At 40.7% G+C, this 13,307-nt stretch overlaps 2 protein-coding genes across 2 annotated transcripts in view; one reads left to right on the forward strand and one right to left on the reverse strand.

Moving 5' to 3' along the window:
• Window positions 1–574: 574 nt before the first annotated feature.
• LOC127605709 (transmembrane protein 69-like) lies at window positions 575–2,122 on the forward strand. The gene is made up of 3 exons (XM_052073488.1): window positions 575–695; window positions 1,066–1,110; window positions 1,194–2,122. Exons 2-3 carry the CDS (start codon window positions 1,066–1,068, stop codon window positions 1,983–1,985), a joined length of 837 nt encoding a protein of 278 aa, XP_051929448.1. The 5' UTR covers window positions 575–695; the 3' UTR covers window positions 1,986–2,122.
• Window positions 2,123–2,447: 325 nt separating this feature from the next.
• slc25a24 (solute carrier family 25 member 24) overlaps window positions 2,448–13,307 on the reverse strand; it is a 32,542-nt gene continuing 21,682 nt past the window's right edge. Inside the window, exons 5-10 of the mRNA XM_052073453.1 lie at window positions 7,816–7,974; window positions 7,577–7,729; window positions 6,895–7,002; window positions 6,116–6,283; window positions 5,875–6,025; window positions 2,448–5,785 (exon numbers count right to left, since the gene is read on the reverse strand). Of these exons, the coding sequence (XP_051929413.1) occupies window positions 5,604–5,785; window positions 5,875–6,025; window positions 6,116–6,283; window positions 6,895–7,002; window positions 7,577–7,729; window positions 7,816–7,974 (921 nt within the window). The 3' untranslated portion in view covers window positions 2,448–5,603. The remainder of the gene's footprint in view (window positions 5,786–5,874; window positions 6,026–6,115; window positions 6,284–6,894; window positions 7,003–7,576; window positions 7,730–7,815; window positions 7,975–13,307) is intronic.

A 13,307-nucleotide genomic window follows, 5' to 3' on the forward strand; every position in this document is an offset into this window, starting at 1 on the left:
CGATACAACTTTTACCATGCTTTGTAATTTATAGTGATGTTTCAGAAAAAAAAATCACTTGCTCTTGAACCTAACCCTAAATTCATAAATATTACGGAATATATTATTATTATTATCATTGTTATTAGCAAAAATAATAATCTTCATAATAATAATACTGTAATATATGTGCTAGAGAAAAAACGACGGCAGATTCGTCGTAAAAAAACATTTACAAAAGATTTGGGTCTTAAAAAATGTCAAAATGTGTTGATTAGTGTTATTTGTATATCAGAATATGGTAAATGAGTGCATACTGTAATATTGCATTGATATTGTATAATCGTTAAGAAACCATGTGACAATTGAAATTTATTTTTTTTAATTAAATTTAAGATTAAGGGTGAAAAAAAGCTTTAAAATCAGCGAAAAAATCACTTGTACTAAATTTAACGCTTTATTTACTACATCATCTGAATTTATAAATGATCTTATCGCTTTACTGTTCTTTGATTCATACGTTATTAATTCTCGTAGCTTGCGAGTTTTCCGTCGTTATTTGGTGGGAACTCTGTTTTTGACAACCTGTTTGACACGGATGTTTTTGACATCGGACGTATTTTGTCCTGGCCTACCACTTGGTCCAATCCAATGTGTGTCACCGAAAGTAAGCAACGTTGATGGTCGTGGTAATATGATTTTGGACTCAGTCAGAGGTAATTTTGTCTTTCTTGATTTCCATACTGTTTTAACTGTGAAATGAACAATTGAGAACTTACGGAAATGCGCTATGTATACGGTCATGTCGTTTAGAAAACCCAGGCTGTTTGACCTCATCGAGTTTTTAAAACCATTCTTAACATTTTTATGTGATGTCTACCTGCTGAATAAATTGCAAATGATTTGAAGCTTTTTATTTTGAATTTCAAACAAGGCATCATAATCGCATCGATTTATTTTTAATGGGCATTATAACAGGTGTTTTTTGTTGAATCTCATTTGCATTCATATAATAAATTATGTGACCTTAATTGTGCATATTTATGTGTTTAACCAAATGTGTGATCTGTTTACATCTTTCTTTAGATGCTGTCTGTTAAGTTACGAAAAAGCATAGTAACTGCCCAGAAGGTATATACAATTTGTGGTCCTTCTTCGGTATGTGTATGAGAGTTGGAAATGTAAAATTTTGACTTGGATATATCTTTTCTCAGCTGTTGCACTTGGCACGACCCACACCAAAATGTTGGCCATTGGCACTTATCAAGGTTCCTGATGGTGGATCAGATCTTCAACATGTCAGCCGGCCCTCCTTCGCCAGGCCACCAACAGAATGGCCTCGGGATTCCTGGGACAAGTATTGTCCTGGTGTCAGTGCATCTGTGAGGACCGGGCTCTTTTCGAGCACCCAATTTCATGCACTGGTTTTTATTGCGAGGAATCAATATTTCCATACATCTGTTGTGAGGCTCAAGAAGCGACAACAAACTGAACCTCCTCCCAGAGAGCTGGACCTGCTGCGCTATGATATGAAAGACTTTTGGAAGAGTCCCAAACCAGCTCTGTGGCTTGGGTTTGCAGGACTGATCCCCTTTGTTGCCCCCCCTCTCTTCATGGGTGTCACTGAAAGTTACCTTCCCGAGTTTGCCTATACTCAGTTGGCTTACAGCGTCTCCATTGTTTCCTTCCTGGGCGGCGCTCGTTGGGGGTACGCCCTACCTGAGAGCAGCCCGGCCAAACCTGACTGGATAAACCTAAGCAACAGTGTGGTTCCTTCACTCTTAGCTTGGGTTACCATGCTCATGGCTGACAGCATTGTTCCTGCAGTGACCATGGTTATCATGGCGCTGGGAATCTCGCTTCACTATGATCTGTCACTGCTACCCACTTACCCAAGCTGGTTTAAAGCACTGCGTGCGGTCTTGACAATTGTGGCGTTTTTCTCCCTAGTTGGTACCCTCGTTGCATATGGAATGTACCCAGAGAAGAATTTTTTTTCAGAGTAAGAAATCCTGCAGAGATTGCAGACAGTCGTGTTGTATTCATGGCAATGTAACAGTATTGGCATTTTGCTGAAAGAAGAATTCACGTCATTGTTGTATTTTGAGTGAAAACTGAAATGGCATTTAACGATTTGAGATGGTTTTGGAGTTTGACACAATTGCTTGAACATAGGGTACCGTACATTTAAAATGTAATCAAATCAAAATGAACAAAATAAAATGGAAAAAAAAATAGAACAAAATCACAGAGCTTGAAGTTTTCGAGGAGCACATTTTCCAGATCAGAGGTAATTGGTATTGGACAGGTCCAACCATGTTTCTGTGGTCCACTGAGAAGAAAAGGGGCCTTCCTTGCATATTTCGACAACGTTGAATGCATAAAATTCTCTGAAATGTGTGAATGAGATTAAAGATTGAGGGAACTTAAGGAGTACAACCCAATCCATGCATTGTTGTCTGGCCATATGTTTTTTTCTTAAATCATGACCTGGTACTATACAATTTTTGCACAATACAGTCACTGTTACATCTTCGTAGGCTGGTTAAGACAAGTTGGGAGCAGTGACATCAATGAGGTAAATGACATTAAGATGGAATCTAGAGTAATCACTACTTAGAGCTTTTCTGCTCCGTGTGAAAAAGGGGATATGTGTAACATGGTAAGTTCATAATCACATGCTATGTATGCGTTCTCTAGTGACAATATGTAAGTAGGATCCAGTCGAAGAACGATTATCAGTTCTTCAGTTCTCCCACACGTATCGGTCAATTTGGAATGACCAGAATGGAGCGTGAACTCGGACAAGCATATGAAAACATTTCATTCACACATTTGCAGTTGGTGGTGACTTATGTAGATAGAAGTCACTACAAGTGACAAATTAATCTTTTATTTCTGGTGGGTTTTATTGTAGTTCCTGTAGTTGTAGGACACTAATTAAGTCCCAGGAAAAGACGCCTTGTTGGTATGACAGGGTCACAGTTCATTTTCTTGAAAAGGAACGGAGAGTAGAATTTACGTATATATTAACGGACACATTTTATGATGTTGGCCAAAATTGAGCTTCCCCTCTTTGACAGACCAGCATCCGCCACTGGTGTACAATATTAAGACAAAATGATAAGTGTCGCCACCGTCCAAATATTTTTGGATCCACTATGTAGGTCTGTCTTGTCGGGTGTAATAATACATTGCAAAATACAACTGCAGGAATGGATACATTGTTAAATTTATAACTGTTGTCATTAAAACTGACATTATCTTTGAAAAAGGCAATTCAGTTGGCTTTTATGTATTCCATTAAATGTCCCCTTAAGTATATAGATCTGGCTTACCTTACAAGGCTCACAATTTTTTTCTAAAGGTTGATACACGCCATCTTTGTCTCGAGTTAATACATTCAACGACCACATCCGTATTTAATGTCTTTATTAACGTAAACACAAACATCAAATGAAGGAGGAAAAGCCAAAAAAATGTGTGTCAAACCCCCCCCATTGAAGGCACATGATCTCTCAATGATTTTAGGAGGAGTCCTCGATGATGACAACACAGTCGACACCCGGGGTCACCAACGTTGTGCCCGCGGGCACCAGGTAGCCCGTGAGGACCACACCAATAGCCCGCCAGTGCTAGGATTGTGGTTTGCTAGTAGAAATTATGATTTAAAAATGCAAACACTGGCAGTATTGTGAGACAGCTTTAAAATTATCATAGCCTGAAAATTAAAATCATTGAGTATGAAAAAGAACACATTCTAATATTATTAAATGTAATTTGTATAAATGTTATTTCAGATGTGTATCAATTTGGTATCAATCAGGACACATGAGGTAGGCTCACTCAAAAAAAGGTTGGTGACCCATGGTCTACACTTTAAAGAGAGCTCAACTCTGACTAGAGTAAGTTAGGCTCAAAAATGATATTTTGAACTGCATTTTGGGACACGAGCATGAGCGTGAAGAGGGAGTTTTTAACATTGATAAAGGAAAATTGTCTAGGGGGTGTAAGGTGCTTGTTTTGGTTCGAAAATACAAAAACAAAGAACTTTTTGGGAGAGGTGACAAAATCGGTCCCTTGTCTATTGATGTGTATGCAAACAATCAAACAATGAAAAAGGAAATCGACTTTCCTTTTTTTTCTTGTAAACAACATATTGAATGATTACATCTCAATTTAAAGCTGACGAGAACAGTGCCATGAGACTGTGGGTAAGTTGTAAACAATATAAATCACAACAATTCTAAAAATGTTTGCCAATATGAAGAGATATCCTGAAAAGGGGAAGTCATTCACAATCAGAAAGTTTGTGTTTTTCCAATCTGTGCAAAAAGTGCCTTAGAAACATTGACTTTATGAAAAGAGGTGGAAATAGTTTTTAGAATGAAAGTGAACTGCATTAACCCTATATTTATTTCAGTAGCCAGAGGGAGAGTACTTCTGTTTCAATCAAGTAATTGCAAGGTCCAACTGCATTATTTAATTTACTCTTGAAATTAAATCTATAATTAGATTGTCAATGCAACAATGATGATTTTGGGAACTTTTGCTTCATTGAGAAGCCTCCATTTGTTCAATCAGGCATTCGGATTGCTTTGCTAAACAATACTTTAGTGTTGGCTAAATAATTTCATCCGCTGAGTTTGACGAACAATCATTCAATTAAAAAGTTGCATGAATTCATTTAGCTGTACTGACTGTATTCATTTTCGCTTACAAGTACTGAATTTGCGAAATGATTAATGTATTCTCCTTGGCCCTTCTGTGACATAGGTAACGACAATTTACATGAATCCCCTAAGCTCCAATATACCGATTCCCAAGGGTTCATGGCACACATGCGATCCTAGTCGTTATGGTGGTTTTGCGAGTATCAACTGAAAATACCGTATATGAATTTGGTGGACAGAGAATCAATGCAGTGAGATTAAGCACATCTGCCTCGTAACTCTGAAGGGGTGAAACTGAGCTCCGGCTTTTCAGTTTAGAGTTTGCTCTGAACCCATTTGACAAACTTGTATGTTAACATTTTTGAGGATGTTAAATTGGCCACAGGCACGAATGTGGGTGTAAATAAGAACCAGCTCATCCACGAGCCCAATCAGGACAAATGGTTAAGAAAATAGATGGATGGATCGGATGTCTGTTTGCTGCTGCCATTGGGCTAAGTGAAGAAAAAAACATTAGCGAATCAACACTGAATTCAGTTATAATCCTAAAATGTAGCATTGTTACTGTCAGTTGCACCACCAGCGTCAATATCGAGGTCCGGGGACAGATCCAGCCCACCGCGTCATTTTATGTGGCCTGCGAAAGCAAGTCAGCTATGTTAACTTGCATAATACTTGCTAAATCTATACCGAAATCTGAAATTGTCATGTGGGATAAATAACGTACAGATTGGCATTAATTTTGTTATCCTGTTTCCACTCACTTGAACAATTACTATAATAGTTGACTCATTTGACACCCCTTAAAGCAAGGATGCTAGGGTTAAAGTGCCATTTTAAAATGTGGGATACCTCACCTCTGGTGGCACAGTCAATATTTGCATTTTATAGTTTCCCGATTTGTTTGCGGACAGACATGAAAATGACAGCAGACTACAGCACATGTTTCGCTTACTTCTGTATACCCAAGCCTGACCGCATATATTCATACACAACATAGCTGATGCTCACAGCTGGCAGCACCTTCATGAAATTAGGCAAGATGCCACGGTAAAGTCCAAAGAATCCTTCTTTCTCTAGAATCGTTTTCACCATCTGGTTCATGTGCAACTGTTCTGCACCCTCGAGAGAAGCTGAGAGGAGAAGCGACAAACAGTATTGTCGTTACCGGGGAAGTACAACCAAGACAATTGTCACCCGTATTTCATGCTTATTCTTGTACCTTGTGCCTGCATCCTGGTACGGACCAGAGCCAATGGGTAACTGGCCAGCTGACCACAAGTACTGGAGATGGTTCCACAGCCCAGCAGCACCAGCAGACCTGGGTTGGCCGTGTCTTTGGCATAGCGGGACAACCACACATTCTTCAAGCTCTAGTGATGATCAGAAAAGAATGAGTGATCATAGTGAAGACCTGTATCGCAGTATTTGAAACAAAAACAAAGTCTGCTGTGGTCGCTCACCTCATAAATGGCCAAATCTATCCCAGCATATGGAATGATGCCCAGAATATTAGGAAGATAGCCCTTGTAGAATGCCTTAACTCCTTCTCTTTTCAGGATTTTTTTGGCACAGTCAAACATTCCAGAGTATTGCCCGGTCTTCCTGAGGGTCAGCCTAGTCTTCATCACCTAAATTGACAAAGGGTTTAGTTATCATCCACACCTCCATTATCTATCGCTTTTTCTTGTGACTATGTGGACAACCGGTTCAACAAAAACAGGATACGTACGGCAGCAAAGTGGAAACTGGGGAATATAATACAGCAGCACCCAAAGACAAGGCACAGCAACGAGTTGCGCTCAATTTAGCAGACGCTGAATGTGTTTCTTTTTGCCTTTTTTCCACTGTTTGCTCAAACGTTACAATGACAGCAATTTTAGACCACCATTGATTGGTTAATATCACAACCGTAGATGCTGCCATTGTTTTTCAACTGAAATATTTACAGAATCTTTTCTGTCTCGCAGCAGCATATGCACCTACTGTTGATTGTTCTGAAAAAGAGATGAATGTGGGAGGAAGAGAGTCCGCTTGTTACATAAATGCATTGTTACTTTGTGACACCATTATAGCAGTCAGTACATGCCTCTCAAATCCGGTTTCAAATTCATACACCAAAAAAATAATACCGAAGGTAAACCACTAACAATGGCCTGTGTACTGAAATATGCAGACACATACAGCAATTGGTACTATGAGAACATTGCAGACAAACTGGTACGTGTGTTTAAGAGCGCACCTCCATGGGGTAGATGGCCGTTTGTGCCGTTGCTCCAGCAAGCGATCCTGCAATGAACCTCTCATGTGTCTTGATCTTCCCTGGTTCGCTGGACAGCATCTTCTTATACTATGCAAATAAATTGTATTCTTTAGTATTGTATTGCGAGACAGAGTATAAGACACGGAGAGGAAACTTCAACAAAATAAAGAGAAAGCAAGTTTAAAAATGGATGGGCAGACAAAAACAAAGACAAAAAAAAAAACCCAACAGACTCATTCATCACAGAACAAGGAAAACATTCGTCCCATAAATTCTTGGAAACAATTCTGCTTTTTGTCCAAGAGACAGGCGCCCAAGTTTGATGATTGAAATACTATTCCTCTATGTCCCCACCCACCCGCCTCTTCATCATTAATAGAGTGGTACCTCTACTTATGCTAGGACTGTACCACCATCCCCATGTGTGCACAAACAACAAAAGCACAACATTCAAAATAAAGCACCACATGTTTTATGTTTTACTTTGACTTCATGGTCAATGTGAGGGCAGGACATAGACTGTTGGTGAACTGAATGTGGACCGCGGGTGGTACTTTGCCCAGGTCTGCCCTAAGCCTAACTTGCTTTGCACAACATTCATTCCTCTTACAAATGCACAATCACAATTGAAAAAAAAAATCTTGATTAATGAATAGATTACCTTCTCGTAGGCCATGAATTTAATGGCAGTTTCTGGGGCGATCTTTAGTACATTAATACCGTTTCCTCGCCATAAAGACGTCAAGCCTCCTTCTTTCAACATTTGCTTGAAACCGCTAACCAGGTTAATTTTGTTGCTCTTGGAAGCATGGACCTGTAAATTAAGAGCCATTGTGACTAACCTTGGCGGTGAAACAGCTACCTTGAAAAAAAGTTGAGATAAAATACGTGAAGACAGACCTGCATGAAGACTTTCATTCTGTCCAGGGGAGCAGTACCTGTACGGGACACTGCCCCTGCCATGGCCCCTGCAGACAGCTGCTTCCACCACAAACCTGTGGTTTTCTCCTCTTCTGTAAACTCATCTGGGATGGTGAGGCTGTCTCCAATGTCCAGCACCTGGACACAATGCATTCGTGTATATAATCTAATATCAAAACAAAACATAAAATTTCTCAGCACATGTGATAGAAGAAATTTAGACGGTACATTTAAATAGACATACTGTATTTGCTACCCTTTCTAACACCTTCAACACCATGGGTAAAAATGGACATAATATTGTGGCTATAAAAATGTATTCAGTACCACTAAAAACTGAAATTGAGTTCCGGTATGACAGCGAGAGGGTAAGCAGCAAACGCGAGGAGCTCCCGGCCGTACGAGCAAAAAACGGAGAAAAAACTCGACAAAAGAACGGAGGCAGCGATCCGAACACATGATAAGATGGATATGAACAAAGCTCTGCCTGGAAAGGGAAAGGAAAAGAAGAAGAAGAGCGAGAAACAGACTGAAAACACGCACAACGAAGGTGAAGGGGGATCGGCGCTAGCGGCTACTGCTAACATAGCATTAGCTCGCGACTTCGACAATCAACCTGCCTAGGTGTCGGCATTGCAGGCTAATCTACAGAGCGGACTCGGAGAAATAAGAGCCAAAATGGACACGGGACAACACCATTTGGACGGCAAATTGGACAGAATCGCCAAACAAATGGAGGAGATGAAACAAGGACTTGAAAACTTGCGGGAGGAAACTAACAGAAGTCAAGTCAAGTCAAGTCAACAGTATTTATAGAGCACTTTCAAACAGCCATCGCTGCATACAAAGTGCTGTACATGGAGCGATTTAACATATACAATAAACAGTAAGACGAATCAGTAATAAGTAATAAGTAATAAGGCGGTAGAAAGCACCAAGCAGTAAAACCAATAGCAAATCTAAGTCATGCTGAGTCAAACGCCAAAGAATACAAGTGAGTTTTGAGGAGGGATTTAAAGATGGGCAGCGAGGAGGCTTGCCGAATGTTCAGTGGGAGGTCATTCCAGAAAGCTCGAATCCGTGAACGCTGACATCCGGGTGCAAAGGAAGGATATTGAGATGCTGGAAGAAAGAGCAGGTGATGTGGAGGACTGGAGTACAGAGGTACAGGAAATTCTCACTGACTCACTCGAACAACAAAGGAAGCTCCAACAGAAAGTGGCCGACTTGGAAGGGAGGTCGAGGAGGAACAACATCCGAATTTGGGGACTGAAAGAGGGGGTCGAGGGAGATTCCACAATCGACTATGTTGATAAGCTTATCCATAAAGAGCTGGGAATCCCCGAAGATATTCAACTGGAGATACAAAGGGCGCACAGAGCGCTAGCTCCAAAACCAGTATTGAACAAACCACCACGAGCGATGATAGTAAACTTCCTGAGATTCAACATCAAAGAAAACGTACTCAGGAAAGCCTGGCGAACGCCGCTCCAAGTGGAGGGAAACAGAGTGACCTGGGACCATGACTACGCGACAGAAGTGGCGGCTAAACGTCGAGAATATGCTGGACTTAAAAAAATTCTAAAGGAGAAGGGAATTAGGTTCCAATCCCCAATGGACACACTGAAGGTCCACTGGACTGAAGGAGTGAAGATATACAACAGCGCTCAGGAGGCAGCGGAAGCGATGCGGATGAGAGGGTGGCAGGTGCCGAGCCTTGGACAAGAGAACCCGACGACACAACAGAGACTGGAGGCAGCGCGCAAGTGGACAAAGACCAAGAGATAATTGCGAGAAAATTTGGACGAGACAAGGAATGGAGGACAAAAGCTGCGGAACAAAGAACTCGGACAGGAATGCAGCTGTTCTCAAAGGACTTTGGGAATCCGCATTAAAACTTTTTTAATCTCCCGGGTTCAACGGTTGGTGAGTAAAGAACAAATTTTGTGTGGGGATGCTGTTAAGTTTTCGAAGGGGGAGCAACTTTGAGTTTAAATAATTAGAAATCAGACGATTGGCTATGAATGTTCGGGTGTAAACGAAGGTTATATAGAGCAACGTAATTTGATTGAAGGGTGGGGTTTCTTTTCCCAAAATAATCCACTGAAGTAGGTTAAAGAATGTTTAAAAATATACAAAGCTCCGGCCGGGAGCTCTTGAACTGCATTGTTGGACTTTTGTAGTGAGCTAGGGAGATCAGCACTGGAGATGATCTCTGCCACTAGGGGGGCCCTCTCACTAGGAGAGGCTTTACCCCCCACCCACCAACAGGGGAAAGGGGATATGAAAAGGGAATCCCTTAATGCCTTGGAAACTCAATTTTTGATTGATGTTGACAATTTTTTATGTTTTATGGTTATAGTGTTTAGTATGTATGTTGTGATCTGGGACATGGGGGTAAATACAGGATATTCCAAAAAGATTGATGGTTCAACATAGAGACATTAAGGTGGTGTCATTAAATGTGAATGGCATGAACAACCCAGTAAAGAGGGGGAAGGTGTTGACAAAATTAAGAAAGGAGGAGATGCAGGTCATTTTTTTACAAGAAACACACCTGACGCCACGTGAACATGAAAAATTGAAAAGGTATGGGTACACTAATACATACTATACTTCATTTAAAGAATGCCATAGGAGAGTGGTGGCTATATTAATGAAGAACTCAGTGAAATTTGAATTTGACAAAGAGATAAAGGATAGAGAAGGGCGGTACATAGTGGTCAAGGGGATGATGGAAGGCGAGAAGGTAACATTAATCAATGTATATGCTCCACCAGATAGTGAAAAGAACTTTTTTGAAGACCTTTTCAATATCATAGCTGTGGAAATGGAAGGGCTCTTGATATGCAGAGGGGACTTCAATGTGGTGTTAAACCATGACTTGGATACAACAAGCACAAGAAAGTCTAGGATACATATAACCAAGTGCATCAACACACAAATAAAACAACTAGGGATAATCGATGTATGGAGGGATACACACGCATCACATAGAGACTACACACATTACTCTCACCCACATGCAACCTATGCTAGAATAGACTATTTTTTCGTGAAGATAGAGGATAGACACAGGGTGGATGACTGCAGAATTGGTGTCACAGATTTGTCAGACCAGAGCGCAGTGTATATGACAGTGAAATTGACCAGTAGAAGGAAATCTACAATTTGGAGGTTGAATGTAGGTTTATTGAATGACAAGGAATTAGTACAAGAAATAAAGGGAGATATAGTCAAATATAGGGAAGAAAATGACAATGGAGAAGTTAACCCAAATATTGTGTGGGATGCTCTGAAGGCAGTAATAAGAGGAAAATTTATAGCACATGCAATACGGCTTAAAAGAATAAGACAAGAGTCATATGAAAACTTAACAAGACGACTGAAAGAACTTGAAGATCAACATAAAAGGACAAAAAACGCAGGAGGTACTTATGAAGGTCACAGACACCAGAAAGGAAGTAGATCGAATACTATTAACGGAGGTGGAAAAAAGAGCACGGTTTGTGAAACAGGTTTACTACGAAGGTGGGTCCAGGGCAAGTAAATTACTGGCACGAAGGTTAAGGGTACAACAAGTGTTAAACACAATTCACAAGATTAGGTGCCCCAGAACAAATGAATTATTAAAAGAAACGAAGGAAATAGAGGAAGCATTTCGGCAGTATTATAAGACTTTATATACACAACCGGATGCTGCAGATGAAGAGAGTTTTGCAACATTTTTAGAGGACCTGGAATTACCATCAATAGGGGGAGAAGATAATGAAACCCTGAACTCTGAAATTACTGCAGAAGAATTGGAGATCGCGATCAGCGGAACGAAAAATTGTAAAGCAGCGGGTAGTGATGGCTTCCCCTCAGAGTTTTACAAGATATTTAGACAGGAATTACGTCCCCTTTTGCTATCGTCACTAAGATATACCATGAAGGAGGGCAAGATTCCACCGTCATGGAAAGAGGCAATAGTCTCTATAATCCCCAAAGAGGGTAAAAGTAAAGAGTTATGTAGTAGCTACAGGCCAATATCCATACTTAACGTTGATTATAAGATCTATACCTCAATCATATCCAAAAGATTCGAGACTTCCATGCCTGATATTATAGATAGAGACCAGACGGGTTTTGTCAAAGGGAGACAGGCCCAGGATAATATAAGAAAAACTTTACACTTAGTGGAGGCGATTCGGAAGGCAGGAACGAGTGCAGTGTTGGTGAGCATGGATGCAGAAAAGGCATTCGATAGTGTGCGGTGGGTCTATCTATACAAAGTCATGGAAAAATTCGGCTTCAACGGAGATTCGATTAGAGTTGTACAGACACTGTATAACGGGCCAACTGCAAGAGTGAAAGTGAATGGCAGCTTGACGGACCGAATAACACTTGAAAGGTCGACCAGACAAGGATGTTGCCTCTCACCAACACTATTCAATATCTTCATTGAACCTCTAGCCCAGGCAATCAGACAGAATCACAACATCAAAGGCGTGGAACTGAGAGGCTCAGAACACAAATTGAGCCTGTTTGCCGATGATCTGATAGCATACGTAACACAACCGGAAGAGAGCTTCCCCAAACTGATGGAACAATTGGAAGAATATGAACGTTACTCAGGATATAGACTTAATGTGACAAAAACGCAGATCCTGGCACTTAACTACACACCATCAAAGTTGATGAAGGGAAAATACAAAGTAAAATGGGACAGTGAGACGGTCAAATACCTAGGGGTGTATGTCACGAAAAGCATGGACAAACTGTTTGAAACGAACTATACAAAGATTAATCAAGCCATCAAGGCGGACCTGGGGAGATGGTCGACATGTCCTAGACTTGAGCTCTAGAATAGAAATGGTCAAAATGAACATACTGCCGAGATTGCTGTACCTCTATCAGTCGCTGCCGGTAACCATACCACAGAAACAATTTATAGAATGGGATAAACTGACCTCAAGATTTATCTGGGGGGGTAAGCGACCGAGGATCAGGTTGACGACACTACAGTTGCCCAAGAAGAAGGGAGGATTGGCGGTACCGAATTTTAAGGATTACTACCGTGCAGCACAACTCAGAGCAGTGGCATGTTGGTGTAACAGAGAGTATAGAGCAAAATGGAAAGACATAGAGGTAATGGCCGAGGAATACCTGACTCAACCACTGCTGGGGGACAGAAGATTATTTCGGGTAAAGGAGGGCTTGATTGATCAAATAACAAAATTTACTTTAAATACATGGTTCACCATAGTAAAAGAAAATAAATTAGAAAAGGAGATGAAGATCCTAAGGTGGCTATCACATGATGAGGACTTTCAACCAGGGAAAGATTATGGCTTCAAAAGATGGGAAAGAAAAGGTATTACAGCGATAAGTACGATGATAGAAAAGGGGGAGATACCGACCTTCCAAAAAATGAAAGACATGTTTGATCTAGAAAGGAGCGACCTCTTCAGGTATCTACAAGTTAGAGA

Source organism: Hippocampus zosterae, chromosome 8 (assembly GCF_025434085.1).
Source record: "Hippocampus zosterae strain Florida chromosome 8, ASM2543408v3, whole genome shotgun sequence".
Taxonomy (NCBI): domain Eukaryota; kingdom Metazoa; phylum Chordata; class Actinopteri; order Syngnathiformes; family Syngnathidae; genus Hippocampus; species Hippocampus zosterae.

What these genes read in the sequence shown, in the direction of transcription:
- LOC127605709 (XM_052073488.1), top strand. Translation starts at nt 1,066, where the DNA reads ATGCTGTCTGTTAAGTTACGAAAAAGCATAGTAACTGCCCAGAAG. An exon ending in GCATAGTAACTGCCCAGAAG is followed by an intron (nt 1,111 to 1,193) that starts GTATATACAATT and finishes ATCTTTTCTCAG; the next exon opens with CTGTTGCACTTGGCACGACC.